The sequence below is a fragment of the Boleophthalmus pectinirostris genome, unplaced genomic scaffold (genome assembly GCF_026225935.1).
Source record: "Boleophthalmus pectinirostris isolate CB_2022bp ecotype Guang Dong unplaced genomic scaffold, ASM2622593v1 HiC_scaffold_16, whole genome shotgun sequence".
NCBI classification, from domain to species: Eukaryota; Metazoa; Chordata; class Actinopteri; order Gobiiformes; family Gobiidae; genus Boleophthalmus; species Boleophthalmus pectinirostris.
The window spans coordinates 37,271,512-37,290,770 of NW_026571095.1; the positions used below are offsets into that span (position 1 = coordinate 37,271,512).

At 45.2% G+C, this 19,259-nt stretch overlaps 1 protein-coding gene across 1 annotated transcript in view; it reads left to right on the forward strand.

Annotated features, from left to right (window-relative positions):
- Positions 1–18,706, forward strand: part of LOC110174215 (receptor-type tyrosine-protein phosphatase N2-like) — a 101,110-nt gene extending 82,404 nt beyond the window's left edge. Inside the window, exons 19-23 of the mRNA XM_055151416.1 lie at positions 875–1,041; positions 11,434–11,487; positions 15,083–15,147; positions 17,616–17,689; positions 18,600–18,706. Coding sequence (XP_055007391.1) covers positions 875–1,041; positions 11,434–11,487; positions 15,083–15,147; positions 17,616–17,689; positions 18,600–18,671 — 432 coding nt within the window. The 3' untranslated portion in view covers positions 18,672–18,706. The remainder of the gene's footprint in view (positions 1–874; positions 1,042–11,433; positions 11,488–15,082; positions 15,148–17,615; positions 17,690–18,599) is intronic.
- Positions 18,707–19,259: the final 553 nt, after the last annotated feature.

Below are 19,259 nucleotides of genomic sequence, written 5' to 3' on the forward strand. Positions count from 1 at the left end.
CTGTTCACACCTACAACCTGTTCACACCTACAACCTGTTCACACCTACAACCTGTACCACACCTACAACCTGTTCACACCTACAACCTGTACCACACCTACAACCTGTTCACACCTACAACCTGTACACACCTACAACCTGTTCACACCTACAACCTGTACACACACCTACAACCACACCTACAACCTGTTCACACCTACAACCTGTTCACACCTACAACCTGTTCACACCTACAACCTGTTCACACCTACAACCTGTTCACACCTACAACCTGTACCACATCTACAACCTGTTCACACCTACAACCCGTTCACACCTACAACCACATCTACAACCTGTTCACACCTACAGCCTGTTCACACCTACAACCTGTTCACACCTACAACCTGTTCACACCTACAACCTGTTCACACCTACAACCTGTACCACACCTACAACCTGTTCACACCTACAACCTGTACCACACCTACAACCTGTTCACACCTACAACCACACCTACAACCTGTTCACACCTACAACCTGTTCACTCCTACAACCTGTTCACACCTACAACCTGTTCACACCTACAACCTGTTCACACCTACAACCACACCTACAACCTGTTCACACCTACAACCTGTTCACACCTACAACCTGTTCACACCTACAACCTGTTCACACTTACAAGCTGTTCACACCTACAGCCTGTTCACACACAAGAAGCTGGACGAGTGAGGGCCACAGACTCTGGACAGAGTCACGTTTGTATTATTCATGTGTTATTCACTCAGTGCCTGTAGCCACAGCCGCCCTGGGGCAGGACCAGCACCTGTCAACAAAAGGGCTTTAATGATAATCACATCCACAGACGTTAAACTCCTCGTGTCCTCCTCAGGTGAACCTGGTGTCCGAGCACATCTGGTGCGATGACTTCCTGGTCCGGAGCTTCTACCTGAAGAACATGCAAACCAACGAAACTCGCACCGTCACACAGTTCCACTTCCTCACCTGGCTGAGCTCGGGGGCACCGGACAACAGCCGCACTCTGCTCGACTTCCGCAGGTGAACAACAGTCTCACTTTTACTCTCCGACAGAGTTATTCTGACTCTCCCAACGGTTTAACCAGTGTGGGAGGAGCTTTAGTTCTTTTTACGTGGAATTTCCTTGTTGACACTTTTGGGCTCCTGCGTCTTCAGAAAAATCCCTGAGTCCCTCCAACTGTCCTGTTGTTGTGTCCTTAAGCAACGCACCCGCCCCTCCCCTGCTGTTTGTGTGTTTGTGTCCGTGGTCAGTTTGAGGAACAATAACGCACTGAAATACAAGCATCACGAATCTCGGACTTCCGGTCATCGTGCAGGTCGTAGTGGGAAGAATCCTCCGACAAAATGAACATCAAACCTCCATGTTTTTGTTTTCCCAGTTTGAACGGAGGTTTGAGTCACACACATCTGAGTCACTTCTGTATTTCACAAACTTCTGAAGCCCAAATCTCGAGCCGTTTTCCGCTGTTGAAAAATTGTGAAAGGACAGGACTGATCCACAGGAAAGACGAGCCAAGTTTAGACCAGGCTAAACCAGGTCTAAACTTGGTCTAAACCAGGTCCAAACTTGGTCTCAACCTGGTTTAAACTTGGTCTAAACCAGGTCTAAACTTTGTCTAAACTTGGTCTAAACCAGGTCTAAACTTGGTCTAAACCAGGTCTAAACTTGGTCTAAACCAGGTCTGAACTTGGTCTAAACGTGGTCTAAACTTGGTCTAAACCAGGTCTAAACTTGGTCTCAACCTGGTCTAAACTTGGTCTAAACCAGGTCTAAACTTGGTCTCAACCTGGTCTAAACTTGGTCTCAACCTGGTCTAAACTTGTCTAAACCAGGTCTAAACTTTGTCTAAACTTGGTCTAAACCAGGTCTAAACTTGGTCTAAACCAGGTCTAAACTTGGTCTAAACCAGGTCTGAACTTGGTCTAAACGTGGTCTAAACTTGGTCTAAACCAGGTCTAAACTTGGTCTCAACCTGGTCTAAACTTGGTCTCAACCTGGTCTAAACTTGGTCTCAACCCGGTCTAAACTTGGTCTCAACCTGGTCTAAACTTGGTCTCAACCTGGTCTAAACTTGGTCTAAACCAGGTCTAAACTTGTTCTAAATCTGCTCTAAACCATGTCTCAACCTTTTCTCAATCTGGTCTAAACTAGGTCTAACACTGGTCTAAACCGGGTCTAAATTTGGTCTAAAACTGGTCTACATTTCCTCTAAACCTGGTCGAAATCTAATCTAAACCTGGTCTAAACCAGATCAAAGCCAGGTCTAAACCAGGTCTAACGTGGTCTTCCCAACAGAATTGAAAAATAGTGAAAGGTGAAGGTGATGGGCAGGATTGATCCACAGGAAGAACCAAAAAGGAAACATTTGTCTGACTAAGAAATCATCCTGAGTTTACAGAGAACATTTTGTATGTGGAGCGACGACAAAACAAAATCCGGTTTGTTAATGTAGAGGAGCAGAAGACAAACAGACTGAGCTGCACTTTCTTGTTCTTGTGGTTTTACACAAACATCACGTCTTGGTCTCTTTGCAGTGGAAGGTGTTTCTTGGTGAACAGTTGGAGACTTTCACTTTGGCCTGTCGACTTTTTAAATTCGTAACCGAGGTTAAGCGAAGGATCGGGATTTTGTTTTGTCGTGGCTCCACATACAAAATGTTCTCTGTAAACTCGGGATGATTTCTTAGTCAGACAAATGTTTCCTTTTTGGTTCTTCCTGTGGATCAATCCTGCCCATCACCTTCACCTTTCACTATTTTTCAATTCCGTTGAGAAGAGAAACAGTTTGAACAGAGGTTTGAGTCACACACATCTGATTCACTTTTACATTTATGAAGTTCACAAACACATTTCTCGAGCTGTTTTCCGCTGTTAGGATCCAACAACCACAACAATTAACGATGTCCAAATCCCAAAACTAAAATATGACAATATCAGAACAGGAAACAAAAGTGATATGGTTCAAAAGACTTGAAAAGATCGACTTTGACACTAGACACGTCCCACTGGGAAAACAAACATGGAGGTTTGATGATCACTTTTTCAGAAAATCCTTCCCAGTTTGCACTACACGATGACCGGAAGTCTGAAATTCATGATGTACGGAAGCCGAGAGGGGTCACAACAAACGCAAACGCCACAACAAATACAAATGCCACAACACACCAAAAAAAGCCACAACGGAAATGACCGCGGGACTCTATTTTAATGCAAACGCTGCAACAAATACAAACGCCACAACACAAATAAAATGCCACAACACATTTAAAAAGCCACAACACATTAAAAAGCCACAACGGAAAGTGATCGCTGGACTCAATTTTCCGACGGACCGATCAAGCGGCAAGTGAAGAAGAAGAACTACAACGTGAAAAGTAAAGGAACGGAGAAGTTGGGAACGTAAGAAAAGTAATTTATTGTTTTATCATTATTCGTTTCACGTTGTAGTTCTTCTTCTTCACTTGCCGCTTGATCGGTCCGTCGGAAAATTGAGTCCAGCGGTCACTTCTGTTGTGGCTTTTTAATTTGTTGTGGCTTTTTCATGTGTTTGCGGCATTTGCGTTTGTGTTGTGGTGTTTGTATTTGTTGCGGCGTTTGCATTGAAATAGAGTCCCGCGGTCATTTCCGTTGTGGCTTTTTTTGGTGTGTTGTGGCTTTTTTTTTTTGGATGTGTTGTGGCTTTTCGTCGTGTCGTCGCGTTTGCGTTCGTCGCGGCCCCTCCCGGCTTCCGTAACGACGCGTGTATTGGAGCGAATGTGATGAAGATAGAAACACGAGGTTTGGAGTTTAGAGGTGATGTTTTGGTGCGGACGTCGTTTCTCAGACCTTCTCCGTAAATCTCGGTTTCACTCAGACACATTTTCTGTCTTTTTTTTTTTTCCTCCCTCGCTCTCTCCCTCTGCTGACTGACCTCTCACCCCAGCCCTGACCACGACCCTCTCCCTCTTTCTTTCTTTCTTTCTTTCCTCGTGTTTACTCTCTTCTCTCTCTTACCCTCGTTTTCTATATTTTTGTGGAGCTCCCTTTCTCTCTCCTTCCTCTCCCACTTTCCTTCTCCTCCTCTTCCTCCTCTCTCTTCCTCCTCTCTCCTCCTCTCTCCTCCTCCTCTCTCCTCCTCCTCTCTCCGTTTTACCAGCTCAATAGCAGTTTCCAGTGTCATTTTTGTGATGTTGCAGCTCGTAATATGAGCCCAGTTGCATAGTCACAAAAGTGATCATTGGAGACTGTGACTCTGCAACCAAAGACCCGCCCCCTTTTACCCCCTAACTCCGCCCCTTTACACCTAACCACGCCCCCGTTACCGCCCCGTTACCCCTGTCCCTCTGCTTGCTCATTGGTTGCTTGGCTTCTCCTTGTTTTTAAATCAGATGCCCTTCCCCCTGTGTCTCTCTAAAGCTGCGTTCACTCTCCACAACTCAGCCAAATGCACAGAACTAGACCAGGACTGGACCAGGACTAAACCGGGACTAAACCAGGACTTGTGTTCTCACGTGTGTGTTTAGTTGAATCAGTATTTTTACTGTTTTGACATATTTTTGTTAGATTTCATTGAGAACTATAAAGTGTCATCTGTTTTAGAAGGCGCCCACTGAATGGGTCTAAACTGAGTCTAAACTTGGTCTCAACCTGGTCCAAACCAGGTCTAAACCCGGTCTAAACCAGGTCTAACCCTAGTCTAAACCAGGTTTAACCCTAGTCTAAACTGGGTTTAATCCAGGTCTACACCAGGTCTACACCTGGTCTAAACCTGGTTTAACCCTGGTCTAAACCGGGTTTAATCCGGGTCTACACCAGGTCTACGCCTGGTCTAAACCTGGTTTAACCCTGGTCTAAATCTGGTCTAAATCATGTCTAAACTTGGTCTCAACCTGGTCTAAACCAGGTCTAACCCTAGTCTAAACCAGCTATAAATTTGGTCTAAACCTGGTCTAAACTGGGTCTAAACCTGGTCTAAATTTATTCTAAACCTGGTGTAAACATGGTCTAAATCTGGTCTAAACTGGGTCTAAACTGGGTCTAAACTGGGTCTAAACCTGGTCTAAACCTGGTCTAAACCTGGTCTTCACTGGGTCTAAACTGGGTCTAAACCTGGTCTAAACCTGGTCTAAACTGGGCCGAAACCTGGTCTAAATTTATTAAAAACCTGGTGGAAACACGGTCTAAATCTGGTCTAAACTGGGTCTAAACCTGGTCTAAACTGGGTCTAAACCTGGTTTAAATTTATTCTAAACCTGGTGTAAACCTGGTCTAAATCTGGTCTAAATTGGGTCTAAACCTGGTCTAACCTGGGTCTAAACCTGGTTAAAATTTATTCTAAACCTGGTGTAAACCTGGTCTAAATTGGGTCTAAACCTGGTCTAAACTGGGTCTAAACCTGGTCTAAATCGGGTCAAAACCTGGTCTAAACCAGATCTAAACATGGTCTAAACCTGGTGTAAACCTGGTGTGAACCTGGTCTAAACCTGGTCTAAACCGGGTCTAAATCAGGTCTAAACCGGGTCTAAATCAGGTCTAAACCGGGTCTAAATCTGGTCTAAACTGGGTCTAAATCAGGTCTAAACCGGGTCTAAATCTGGTCTAAACCGGGTCTAAATCAGGTCTAAACCAGGTCTGAAGTCTCTGTATAAATCTGATCCTTTAGAAACACACAGTTGCTCTCTCTCTTTCTCCTTCTGTCCTTCCTCATCTCCTTTTTTCTTTTCCTCTCGTCTTTCACTCTCTCTCTCTCTCTCTCTCTGTGATCCTCTCTCTCTCTCTTCTCTCAGTCTTTTATCTCTTTCTCTCTCTCTTCACCTCTTATCTCTTTCTCTCTCTATCCCTCTCTCATCCTCTCTCCACTCGTCTCTCTCATCCTCTCTTTCCTCTCTCATCCTCTCGTCTCTCTCGTCTTCTCCATCACGCACTGTCTGCTGCTGTTGCCACGGTAACCTCTCATCCACCTGACTCCAGCTCTCCGTCGCTCCGAGCCCAAAGAGAAGAGCCGTGACACAGCCTCATTTTCCCAAACAACTGTCTGACGCACACACACGACAGGCACATACACACACACGACAGGCACATACACACGCACGACAGGCACATACACACGACACGACAGGCACATACACACACACGACAGGCACATACACACACAGCACACAGCACGACACACACACACACACGACAGGCACATACACACACACGGCAGACACATACACACGCACGACAGGCACATACACACGACAGGCACATACACACGCACAACAGACACATACACACGCAACCACAGGCACATATACACACGACAGGCACATACACACACACGACAGACACATACACACGCACAACAGGCACATACACACGCACGACAGGCACATACACACACACGACAGGCACATACACACACGACACACACACAGACATACACACACACGACAGCACATACACACACGACAGGCACATACACACACGACAGGCACATACACACGCACGACAGGCACATACACACACGACAGGCACATACACACACGCACACACACAGACACACAACACACACGCACACATACACACACACGACAGGCACATACACACGACAACAGGCAATACACACACGACACAATACACACACGACACAGACACACATACACACACACACATACACATACAGGCACATACACACGACACACACACACACGCACGACGGCACATACACGCACACGCACATACACACACGACAGGCACATACACACGACACACACATACACACGCACGACACACACGACACACACACGACACACATACACACACAGACACAGGCACATACACACGACACGACACAACAGACACACACACAGCAGGCACATACACACGCACACAGGCACATACACACACACGACAGGCACATACACACACGACAGGCACATACACACACACGACACAGCACACTACACACACGACAGACACACATCACACACGACAACACACGCACACACACGACAGGCACATACACACACACGACAGGCACATACACACACACGACAGGCACATACACACACACGACAGGCACATACACACACGACAGGCACATACACACACGACAGGCACATACACACACACGACAGGCACGACAGGCACATACACACGCACGACAGGCACATACACACACGAGAGAGACACGCACACACACGACAGGCACATACACACACACGACAGGCACATACACACACGCACGACAGGCACATACACACACGCACGACAGGCACATACACACGCACGACAGGCACATACACACACACGACAGGCACATACACACAAGAGACACACACACGACACGGCACATACACACAGGCACATACACACACGACAGGCACATACACACACGAGAGACACGCACACACACGACAGGACACATACACACACACACGAGAGGGACAATACACACACGACACACACACATACACACACACGACAGGCACATACACACACGAGAGACACACACGACACACACACACACGAGAGAGACACACGCACACACCGACACACGACGGCACACATACACACACACGAAAGGCACATACACACGCACACAGACAGCATACACACACGACAGGCACATACACACACACGACAGGCACATACACACACGAGAGAGACACATACACACACACGACAGGCACATACACACACACACACACACACACAGCACATACACACACGAGAGGACACACACACACACACACGACAGGCACATACACACACATGCACACACGACACACACACACGACAGGCACATACACACACGACAGGCACATACACACACACGACAGGCACATACACACACACGACAGGCACATACACACACGACAGGCACATACACACACGACACGCACACACACGACAGGCACATACACACACACGACAGGCACATACACACACGACAGGCACATACACACACGAGAGAGACACGCACACACACGACACACATACACACACGCACATACACACACACACACACACGACAGGCACATACACACACGACAGGCACATACACACACGACAGGCACATACACACACACGAGAGAGGCACATACACACACGACAGGGACATACACACACGACACACACAACAGGCACATACACACACACGACAGGCACATACACACACACGACAGGCACATACACACACACGACAGGCACATACACACACACGACAGGCACATACACACACGACAGGCACATACACACACACGACAGGCACATACACACACGACAGGCACATACACACACACACAAGCACATACACACACGAGAGAGACACGCACACACACGACAGGCACATACACACACACGACAGGCACATACACACACACACACGACACACATACACACACGACAGGCACATACACAACACGACAGGCACATACACACACGACAGGCACATACACACACACGACAGGCACATACACACACGAGAGAGACACGCACACACGGACAGGCACATACACACACACGACAGACACATACACACACGACAGGCACATACACACGCACGACAGGCACATACACACACACGACAGGCACATACACACACACGACAGGCACATACACACATACACACACACGACAGGCACATACACACACGACAGGCACATACACACACACACAGGCACATACACACACACGAGAGACACGCACACACGACAGGCACATACACACACACGACAGGCACACACACACACGACAGGCACATACACACACGACAGGCACATACACACACACGACAGGCACATACACACACAAGAGGCACATACACACACACGAGAGAGGGACATACACACACACACACGAGAGGCACATACACACACACATGAGAGGGACATACACACACACACGACAGGCACATACACACACGAGAGGGACATACACACACACGAGAGGGACACACACACACACACACGAGAGGGACATACACACACACAAGCGGGACATACACACACACGAGAGGAGGGACACGCACACACACGAGAGGCACATACACACACACGAAAGGGACACGCACACACAAGAGGGACATACACACACAAGAGGGACTCACACACACGAGAGGCACATACACACACACGAGAGGGACATACACACACACACGAGAGGAGGGACACGCACACACACGAGAGGCACATACACACACGAGAGGGACTCGCACACATGATAGGCACATACACACACATGAGAGGGACATACACACAGACACGAGAGGAGGGACACGCACACACACGAGAGGCACATACACACACGAGAGGTTCATACACACACACGAGAGGAGGGACACGCACACACACGACAGGCACATACACACACGAGAGGCACATACACACACACACACGAGAGGGACATACACACATACGAGAGGGACACGCACACACACACACGAGAGGCACATACACACACTGGAGGGACACACACACAAGAGGGACATACACACACGAGAGGGACACGCACACACGAGAGGCACACACATACACACACACGAGAGCACACACACACACACACACGAGAGGCACATACACACACACGGAAGGGACACGCACACACACGAGAGGACACACACACACACGAGAGGCACATACACACACACACACACACGAGAGGCACATACACACGCACACACACGAGAGGAGGGACACGCACACACACAAGAGGGACACACGCACACACACACACACGACACGGGACACACGCACACACACGAGAGGAGGGACACACGCACACACACGAGAGGGACACGCACACACACGAGAGGGACACGCACACACACGAGAGGGACACGTACACACAAAAGGGACACACACACACGCACGAGGGACACGCACACACACGAGAGGGACAAGCACACACACGAGAGGGTCACGCACACACACACGAGAGGGACGCGTACACACACACAAAAGGGACACGTACACACACACGAGAGGGACACGCACGCACACGAGAGGGACACACACACACACATGAGAGGGACACGCACACACACACGAGAGGGTCACGCACACACACACAAAAGGGACACGTACACACACACGAGAGGGACACGCACGCACACGAGAGGGACACACACACACACATGAGAGGGACACGCACACACACGAGAGGGACACGCACACACGCAGGAGGGACACGCACACACACGGGAGGGACACGCACACACACAAGGAGGGACACGCACACACACGAGAGAGGGACACATACACACACGAGAGGGACACGCACACACATGAGACAGGGACAGGCACACAACGGGAGGGACACGCACACACACACGGGAGGGCACCTGACACACATGGGGATGGCATCTGATACACATCTGAGGTTTGTTTAGTCCTGGTTTAGTCCTGGTTTAGTTCTGGTTTAGTGTAGACCTGGTTTAGTCCTGGTTTAGACCTGGTTTAGACCTGGTTTAGTCCTGGTTTAGACCTGGTTTAGTTCTGGTTTGGTCCTGGTCTAGTCCTGGTTTAGTCCTGGTTTAGTTCTTGTTCAATTCTGGTTTAGTTCTGGTTTAGTCCTGGTTTAGACCTGGTTTAGTTCTGGTTTAGTCCCGGTTTAGTTCTTGTTCAGTCCTGGTTTAGTTCTGGTTTAGTTCTTGTTCAGTTCTGGTTTAGTCCTGGTTTAGACCTGGTTTAGACCTGGTTTACTTCTGGTTTAGTTCTTTTTCAGTCCTGGTTTAGTTCTGGTTTAGTCCTGGTTTAGACCTGGTTTAGACCTGGTTTAGTTCTGGTTTAGACCTGGTTTAGACCTGGTTTAGACCTGGTTTAGACCTGGTTTAGTTCTGGTTTAGTCCTGGTTCCTTCATGAAACAGAATCAGAACAGTGTCCTGCTGTGAGTCGACGTCAGGCCTGAAAAATCACAGAGTGAACAGAAAAAAGTCAAAGTCAAAGTCTGAGTTTAGAGACGAGGAAGAAGAGGAAGAGGAAGAAGAGGAGAAAGAGGAAGAAGAGAAGGAAGAAGAGGGTGTTTTCTTTAAAGCTCCTTTATTACACAAAACTGACTCTTGTGAGGTTTAAATCGTGTTCTAATGTCGTTTCATCGTCAAAAACAGACCTGGAGTTGTGTTTTGTTTCATTCACATGTTTGAGTAACTCTTTATTATCCAAACGCTCTGTTCCACCTTGTGATGTCATGAAGTGGCAGTTTTCCAGCTCCTTTTCCCTTTAGTTCAGTCGAGATCGGCACTTGGTTTAATCCTGGTTTAGATCCGGTTTGTGCTGTTGTGAACTAATATTTTCATCTCCCTTTCTCTTTCTTTTTCTTTTTCTCTTTCTCTTCTTTCTGATCAGGTTTATTCTCTTCTTTCTTTCTCTTCTTTTTCTTCTTTCTCTTTCTCAGTTTTCAGGTTTCTTTGGTTTTTCGCTCGTAACTTTGGAGTTTTTGTTTTTCAGGAAAGTGAACAAGTGTTACCGCGGACGCTCCTGCCCCATCATCGTACACTGCAGGTACACACACACACACACACACACACACACACACACACACACACACACACACACACGTACAGAGACACACACGCACAATAACTGCAGTAGTTTTAGTGGGATGTACTCTGATTGTGTTGTGATGATGTTCTGAAAGGGGAGTGACTTAGTGCAGGGAGAAAAGTGTCAGAAATGAAAGTGAAACTTATAAAACATGTTAATGACGTTGTTTTGGGCAAATATAGAATTTCCAACACAATGAAAGGAACATCGAAATATGTGACGTGTTAGAGTGAAAACTTAAGAGAAATACTCCAGAGAAATACTCCAGAGAAATACTCCAGAGAAATACTCCAGAGAAATACTCTAGAGAAATACTCCAGAGAAATACTCCAGAGAAATACTCCAGAGAAATACTCCAGAGAAATACTCCAGAGAAATATACTCCAGAGAAATACTCTAGAGAAATACTCCAGAGAAATACTCCAGAGAAATACTCCAGAGAAATATACTCCAGAGAAATAGAGAAATACTCCAGAGAAATATCCAGAGAAATACTCTAGAGAAATACTCTAGAGAAATACTCCAGAGAAATACTCCAGAAGAAATACTCCAGAGATATACTCCAGAGAAATACTCCAGAGAAATATACTCCAGAGAAATACTCCAGAGAAATATACTCCAGAGAAATACTCCAGAGAAATACTCCAGAGAAATATACTCCAGAGAAATACTCCAAAGAGATATACTCCAGAGAAATACTCCAGAGAAATACTCCAGATATATACTCCAGAGAAATACTCCAGAAATATATACTCCAGAGAAATACTCCAGAAATATACTCCAGAGAATATACTCCAGAGAAATACTCCAGATAATACTCCAGAGAAATACTCCAGAGAAATACTCCAGAGAAATACTCCAAAGAAATACTCCAGAGAAATACTCCAGATATATACTCCAGAGAAATACTCCAGATATATACTCCAGAGATATATACTCCAGAGAAATACTACAGAAATATACTCCAGAGAAATACTCCAGAGAAATATACTCCAGAGAAATACTCTAGAGAAATACTCCAAAGAAATACTCCAGAGAAATATACTCCAGAGAAATACTCCAGAGAAATACTCCAGAGAAATACTCCAGAGAAATACTCCAAAGAAATACTCCAGAGAAATACTCCAAAGAAATACTCCAGAGATATACTCCAGAGAAATACTCCAGAGATATATACTCCAGATATATACTCCAGAGAAATACTCCAGAGATATACTCCAGAGAAATACTCCAGATATATACTCCAGAGAAATACTCCAGATATATACTCCAGAGAATATACTCCAGAGAAATACTACAGAAATATACTCCAGAGATATATACTCCAGAGAAATATACTCCAGAGAAATACTCTAGAGAAATACTCCAAAGAATACTCCAGACAAATACTCTAGAGAAATACTCCAAAGAAATACTCCAGAGAAATACTCTAGAAAAATACTCCAAAGAAATACTCCAGAGAAATACTCCAAAGAAATACTCCAGAGATATACTCCAGAGAAATACTCCAGATATATACTCCAGAGAAATACTCCAGATATATACTCCAGAGAAATAGTCCAGAAATATACTCCAGAGAAATACTCCAGATATATACTCCAGAGAAATACTCCAGAGATATATACTCCAGAATATACTCCAGAGAAATATACTCCAGAGATATATACTCCAGAGAAATACTCCAGAAATATACTCCAGAGATATATACTCCAGGGAAATACTCCAGAGAAATACTCCAGAAATATACTCCAGAGATATATACTCCAGAGAAATACTCCAGAAATATACTCCAGAGATATATACTCCAGAGAAATATACTCCAGAGAAATACTCTAGAGAAATACTCCAAAGAAATACTCCAGACAAATACTCTAGAGAAATACTCAAAGAATACTCCAGAGAAATACTCTAGAAAAATACTCCAAAGAAATACTCCAGAGAAATACTCCAAAGAAATACTCCAGAGATATACTCCAGAGAAATACTCCAGATATATACTCCAGAGATATATACTCCAGATATATACTCCAGAGAAAAGTCCATACTCCAGAGAAATACTCCAGATATATACTCCAGAGAAATACTCCAGAGATATATACTCCAGATATATACTCCAGAGAAATACTCCAGAGATATATACTCCAGAGAAATACTCCAGAAATATACTCCAGAGATATATACTCCAGGGAAATACTCCAGAGAAATACTCCAGAAATATACTCCAGAGATATATACTCCAGAGAAATACTCCAGAAATATACTCCAGAGAAATACTCCAGAAATATACTCCAGAGATATATACTCCAGAGAAATACTCCAGATATATACTCCAAAGAAATACTCCAGATACATACTCCAGAGAAATACTCCAGAGAAATACTCCAGAAATATACTCCAGAGAAATACTCCAGAAATATACTCCAGAGATATATACTCCAGAGAAATACTCCAGAGAAATACTCCAGAAAATACTCCAGAGATATATACTCCAGAGATATATACTCCAGAGAAATACTCCAGAGAAATACTCCAAAGATATACTCCAGAGAAATACTCCAGAGAAATACTCCAAAGAAATACTCCAAAGAAATACTCCAGAAATATATTCCAGATATATACTCCAGAGAAATACTCCAGAGAAATACTCCAGAGAAATACTCTAAAGAAATACTCCAGAGAAATACTCCAGAGATATACTCCAGAGAAATACTCCAGATATATACTCCAGAGAAATACTCCAGATATATACTCCAGAGAAATACTCCAGAGATATATACTCCAGAGAAATACTCCAGAGAAATACTCCAGAAATATATACTCCAGAGAAATACTCCAGATATATACTCCAGAGAAAATACTCCAGAAATATACTCCAGAGAAATACTCCAGAAATATACTCCAGGGAAATACTCCAGATATATACTCCAAAGAAATACTCCAGAGATATACTCCAGAGAAATATTCCAGAGAAATACTCCAGAAATATACTCCAGAGAAATACTCCAGAAATCCAGAGAAATATCCAGAATATACTCCAGAGAAATACTCCAGAGATATATACTCCAGAGAAATACTCCAAAGAAATACTCCAGATAAATACTCCAGAGAAATACTCCAAAGAAATACTCCAAAGAAATACTCCAAGAAAATACTCCAGAAATATATTTTCAGATATATACTCCAGAGAAATACTCCAGAGAAATACTCCAGAGAAATACTCCCTCTTTAAATGTTACCTCTGGTATCTGAGATCTCATATGATCTCATGTGATGTCATGTGATATTGTGTGATATAATATGATGTCGTGTTGTGTGTTGTTGTTGTTGTTGTGTTGTTGTGTGTTGTTGTGTGTTGTTGTGTGTTGTTGTTGTTGTTGTGTTGTTGTGTGACGTTGTGTGTTGTTGTGTGTTGTTGTGTGTTGTTGTGTGTTGTTGTTGTTGTTGTTGTTGTGTGACGTTGTGTGTTGTTGTTGTTGTGTGTTGTTGTTGTTGTTGTGTGTTGTTGTGTGTTGTTGTGTGTTGTTGTGTGACGTTGTGTGTTGTTGTGTTGCAGTGACGGCGCGGGCAGGACCGGCACCTACATCCTCGTCGACATGGTCCTGAACAAAATGGCCAAAGGTGAGAGTGACTTTAAACAACTTTGTACTGAAACGATGATTCTGTTTCAATGAATCTTAAGGTTCGTTCACGTCAAAGCGTCCGGTTTCTATGTAAAGTCGATGTGGACGCGCGTCTAGAGCGTCCTGCGTTTTTGCGGCGCGTCCGAGGCGTCAGCGTCAAGAAGTTGAAAATGCTGAACTTTTCGCGTCAGACCCACAGCGTCGACCAATCAGGGACGAGTATCCAGAGACGCAGCGACGTTATTATCAGGAAGAAAAACCCCAGAACCAGAACCACAAACATGAACGGAGAATAAATATAAACACCACAATCACCAAGACGATCACCAGGACTAAACCAGAACTGGACCAGGACTACACCAGGACTGGACCAAGACTAAACCAGGACTAGGCCGGGACTAAACCAGGACTACACCAGGACTAAACCAGGACTACACCAGGACTGGACCAGGACTGGACCAGGACTAAACCAGGACTACTCAACGACTACTCTCAAATCTGCCGTTTTTTGGCAAAGTCCTTGAAAAAGCTGTTTACCAACAGCTTACGAACTTTCTCCAAATGAACAACTCCTTTGATGTTTTCCAGTCAGGTTTTAGAGCCCACCACAGCACTGACACTGCTCTTATCAAGGTGACAAATGACATCCGCCTGAACACTGATGCAGGCAAAGTCTCAGTCTTGATCCTGTTAGATCTGAGTGCTGCTTTTGACACTGTCGATCATGGGATCCTCTTACAGAGACTAGAGGACTGGGTGGGCATCTCTGGTACTGTACTAAACTCGTTCAAGTCCTATCTAGAAGACAGGAAGTATTTTGTTTGAAATTGGAAAACTGTGTCTCAGATGACATGGCCCTGACCTGTGGGGTGCCTCAGGGGTCAATCCTGGGCCCCCTGTTGTTCAATCTCTACATGCTGCCATTAGGCCAGTTAATAAGCAGCAATAACGTGTCGTACCACAATTATGCAGATGACACTCAGATCTACGTCTCTCTGGCAGCAGGAGACTATGGACCAGTGGAGTCACTTGGTCACTGCATCCAACAGATCAGTGTGTGGATGCAAAACAAACTTTCTCCAGCTAAACTCTGACAAGACTGAAGTCATAGTGTTTGGTCCACAGAAACAAAGGGACAGTGTCAGCAGTCACCTCCAGTCTCTCTCTCTAAAACCTTCAAATCAGGCAAGAAATCTAGGGGTAATAATGGACTCAGACTTGAACTTTAACAGTCACATAAAATCAATAACATCTGCAGCCTTTTACCATCTAAAAAAAACATAGCAAAAATCAAAGGGTTTACTGTCTAAATCAGACTTGGAGAAACTTATCCATGCGTTTGTCTCCAGTAGGTTTAGATACTGTAATGGTCTGCTCACTGGTCTCTCCAAACGAGCTGTGAGACAGCTGCAGAACATCCAGAACATCCAGAACATCCAGAACATCCAGAACGCTGCAGCTCGGGTCCTGACTCGAACTAGGAAGTACGAGCACATAAGTCCTGTGCTCAGGTCTCTGCTCTGGCTCCTGTGCCTCAGAGAATAGACTTTAAAGCAGCTCTGTTTGTACAAGTGTCTCCATGGCCGAGCACCAAAGTCCATCTGTGACATGTTAGTGTCATATGAACCATCTCGCACTCTGAGGAGCTCAGGGACCGACCTCCTGCTGGTGCCCAGAGTCACGACTAAACAAGGGGAGTCAGAGTTTCAGGTTCATGCAGCTAAAACCTGGAACAGTCTGAACATGTGAGACAGACTCTTCTGTGACGCTGTTTAAAATCCAGACTCAAAACATTTCTGTTTAACTGTGCAAATAACTGAAAGGTTTTCATTCCGCACTCTTCTCTCCAATTTATGTCTCTATTTTTTAATTTTAATCTTCATGATTATTTATGTTTTGATTTGTTTTTATTATGATTTTAATGTATTTCTTATTCTGTAAAGCACTTTGAATTACTTTGTGTACGAATTGTGCTGTACAAATAAACTTGCCTTGCCTTGCCTTGCCTACACCAGGACTGGACCAGGACTAGACGGAGACTAAACAAGGACTAGACCGGGACTAAACAAGGACTAGACCCTGAATAGACCGAGACTAAACCACACCTAGACCGGGACTAGACCAGGACTAGACCAGGACTGATCCAGTGTCATTAGTGGAGTATAAATATAAACACGCTCCAGTCGCTGATGTTTCATGTCATAAAAACACTAAAGTCTCTCAGTCTGGTCTGACATTGTTTCGGGAAAAGTCCAGGACCGGGCTCTTGTTTCCAGGGCAACGGACGCGCGTCAAGTATTTTTCTCCCGTTTGTCCGCGACGTCAAAGACACGAGCGTCGGGGGCGTCTGAACTCAAATGAAAAGGCGTCAAGGCGTTTTTTGAGGCTTTGGTGTGAACGGCCTTTTACACAAATCATAAAATAATAATCGTCATCGTCGTCATGATCATGTGATTTGTGTGACAGGAGCCAAAGAGATCGACATCGCCGCCACACTGGAACATCTGAGGGACCAGAGACCGGGGATGGTCCAGACTAAGGTTTGTCCTGGTTTCTTCTGCAGTGAGTAAATGTCCGCTCACACAACCCCGCTGTCCGTCACTGCTGCTCTCCCTCTGGAGTCACAGCTGCCCTGGGGCACACGGAGTCTTACACAGAACATTACACTTTTGTTCTGTGCTTTGTTTATTTGACTCTGATGATTTTACAGAAGTTTACACGAATTCATCTCCAAATAATCATAGAAATGTGACAATAAAGAGTCTGACTCACAAACACACTGACTCTCCTCTCCCTCTTCTCTCTCCTCCCTCTTCTCCCTCTTCTCTCTCTCTTCTCTCTTCTCTCTCTCTCCTCCCTCCTCTCTCTCCTCTCTTCTCTCTCTCTCTTCTCTCTCTTCTCTCTCCTCCTCTCTCTCTCTCTCTCTCTCTCTCTCTCTTCTCTCTCCTCTCCTCCCTCCTCTCTCTCCTCTCTTCTCTCTCTTCTCTTCTCTGTCCTCTCTCTTCTCTCTTTTCTCTTCTCTCTCTCTCTCTTCTCTCTCCTCTCTCTTCTCTCTCTCCTCTCCTCCCTCTTCTCTCTCCTCTCTTCTCTCTCCTCTTCTTCTCTCTCTCTCTCCTCTCTCCTCTCTCTCTCTCTCTCTCTCTCTCTCTCTTCTCTCTTCTCTCTCCTCTCTTCTCTCTCTCTCTCTCTCTCTCTCTCTCTCTCTCTCTCCCCTCTTCCCTCTTCTCTCTCTTCTCTCCTCCCTCTCTTCCCTCTTCTCTCCCCTCTCTCTTTTTTCTCTCCTCTCTCTTCTCTCATCTCTCCTCCCTCTTTCTTTCTCTCTCTCTCTTGCTTCTCTCATCTCTCCTCTCTCTTCCCTCTTTTCTCTCTCATCTCTTTCCTCTCTCTTCTCTCTCTTCTCTCCTCCCTCTTTCTTTCTTTCTGTCTCTCTTCTTTCTCTTTCTCTCTCAGGACCAGTTCGAGTTCGCCCTGACGACCGTCGCCGAGGAGGTGAACGCCATCTTGAAAGTCCTGCCGCAGTAGAAGAAAAACCCCGTGTGACCTCCGACCCCGCGCCCCCCCCCTCGTCGTCCCTCTCCAGTTTCTCTCTGTGCTTCACACGTCGTCACACGTCGGGTTTGGAGTTCGTCTTTAGTTCAGTTTCCACGTGATTCTGACTCTGACCACGAGGACTTCGCCGGGAAAACCTCTGGACCTGCAGAAGAAAATCGCTCTTCATCACTTTGTATTTCCGACCTCACGTGTTTAAAGTGACGACGACACGAAACTCCAATGTGCAAACTAGGGACGGGCATTTGATTATATTTTCTTAATCGATCGTCGGAAGAATTAACGATCGATTATCGATTAATCATTAACGTTTTTATATTAAAATGATCATCATTATTATTACTATCTGCACTAATCTGCATAAATAAATTCAACTTTACGACATATAAACATAACGACTCTAGATCCACATCAGCTGTTTGACATTATAATGTGTTTAATTCAGTTTTGTTCAAATCTCACAGAAACAAAACTTAAAACCACATCACTAATTTACATAAACTAAGTGAAGATAAAACTCCAGCTCTTGTGTCGCTGATGTGGTTCAACTTGTGTCAGATT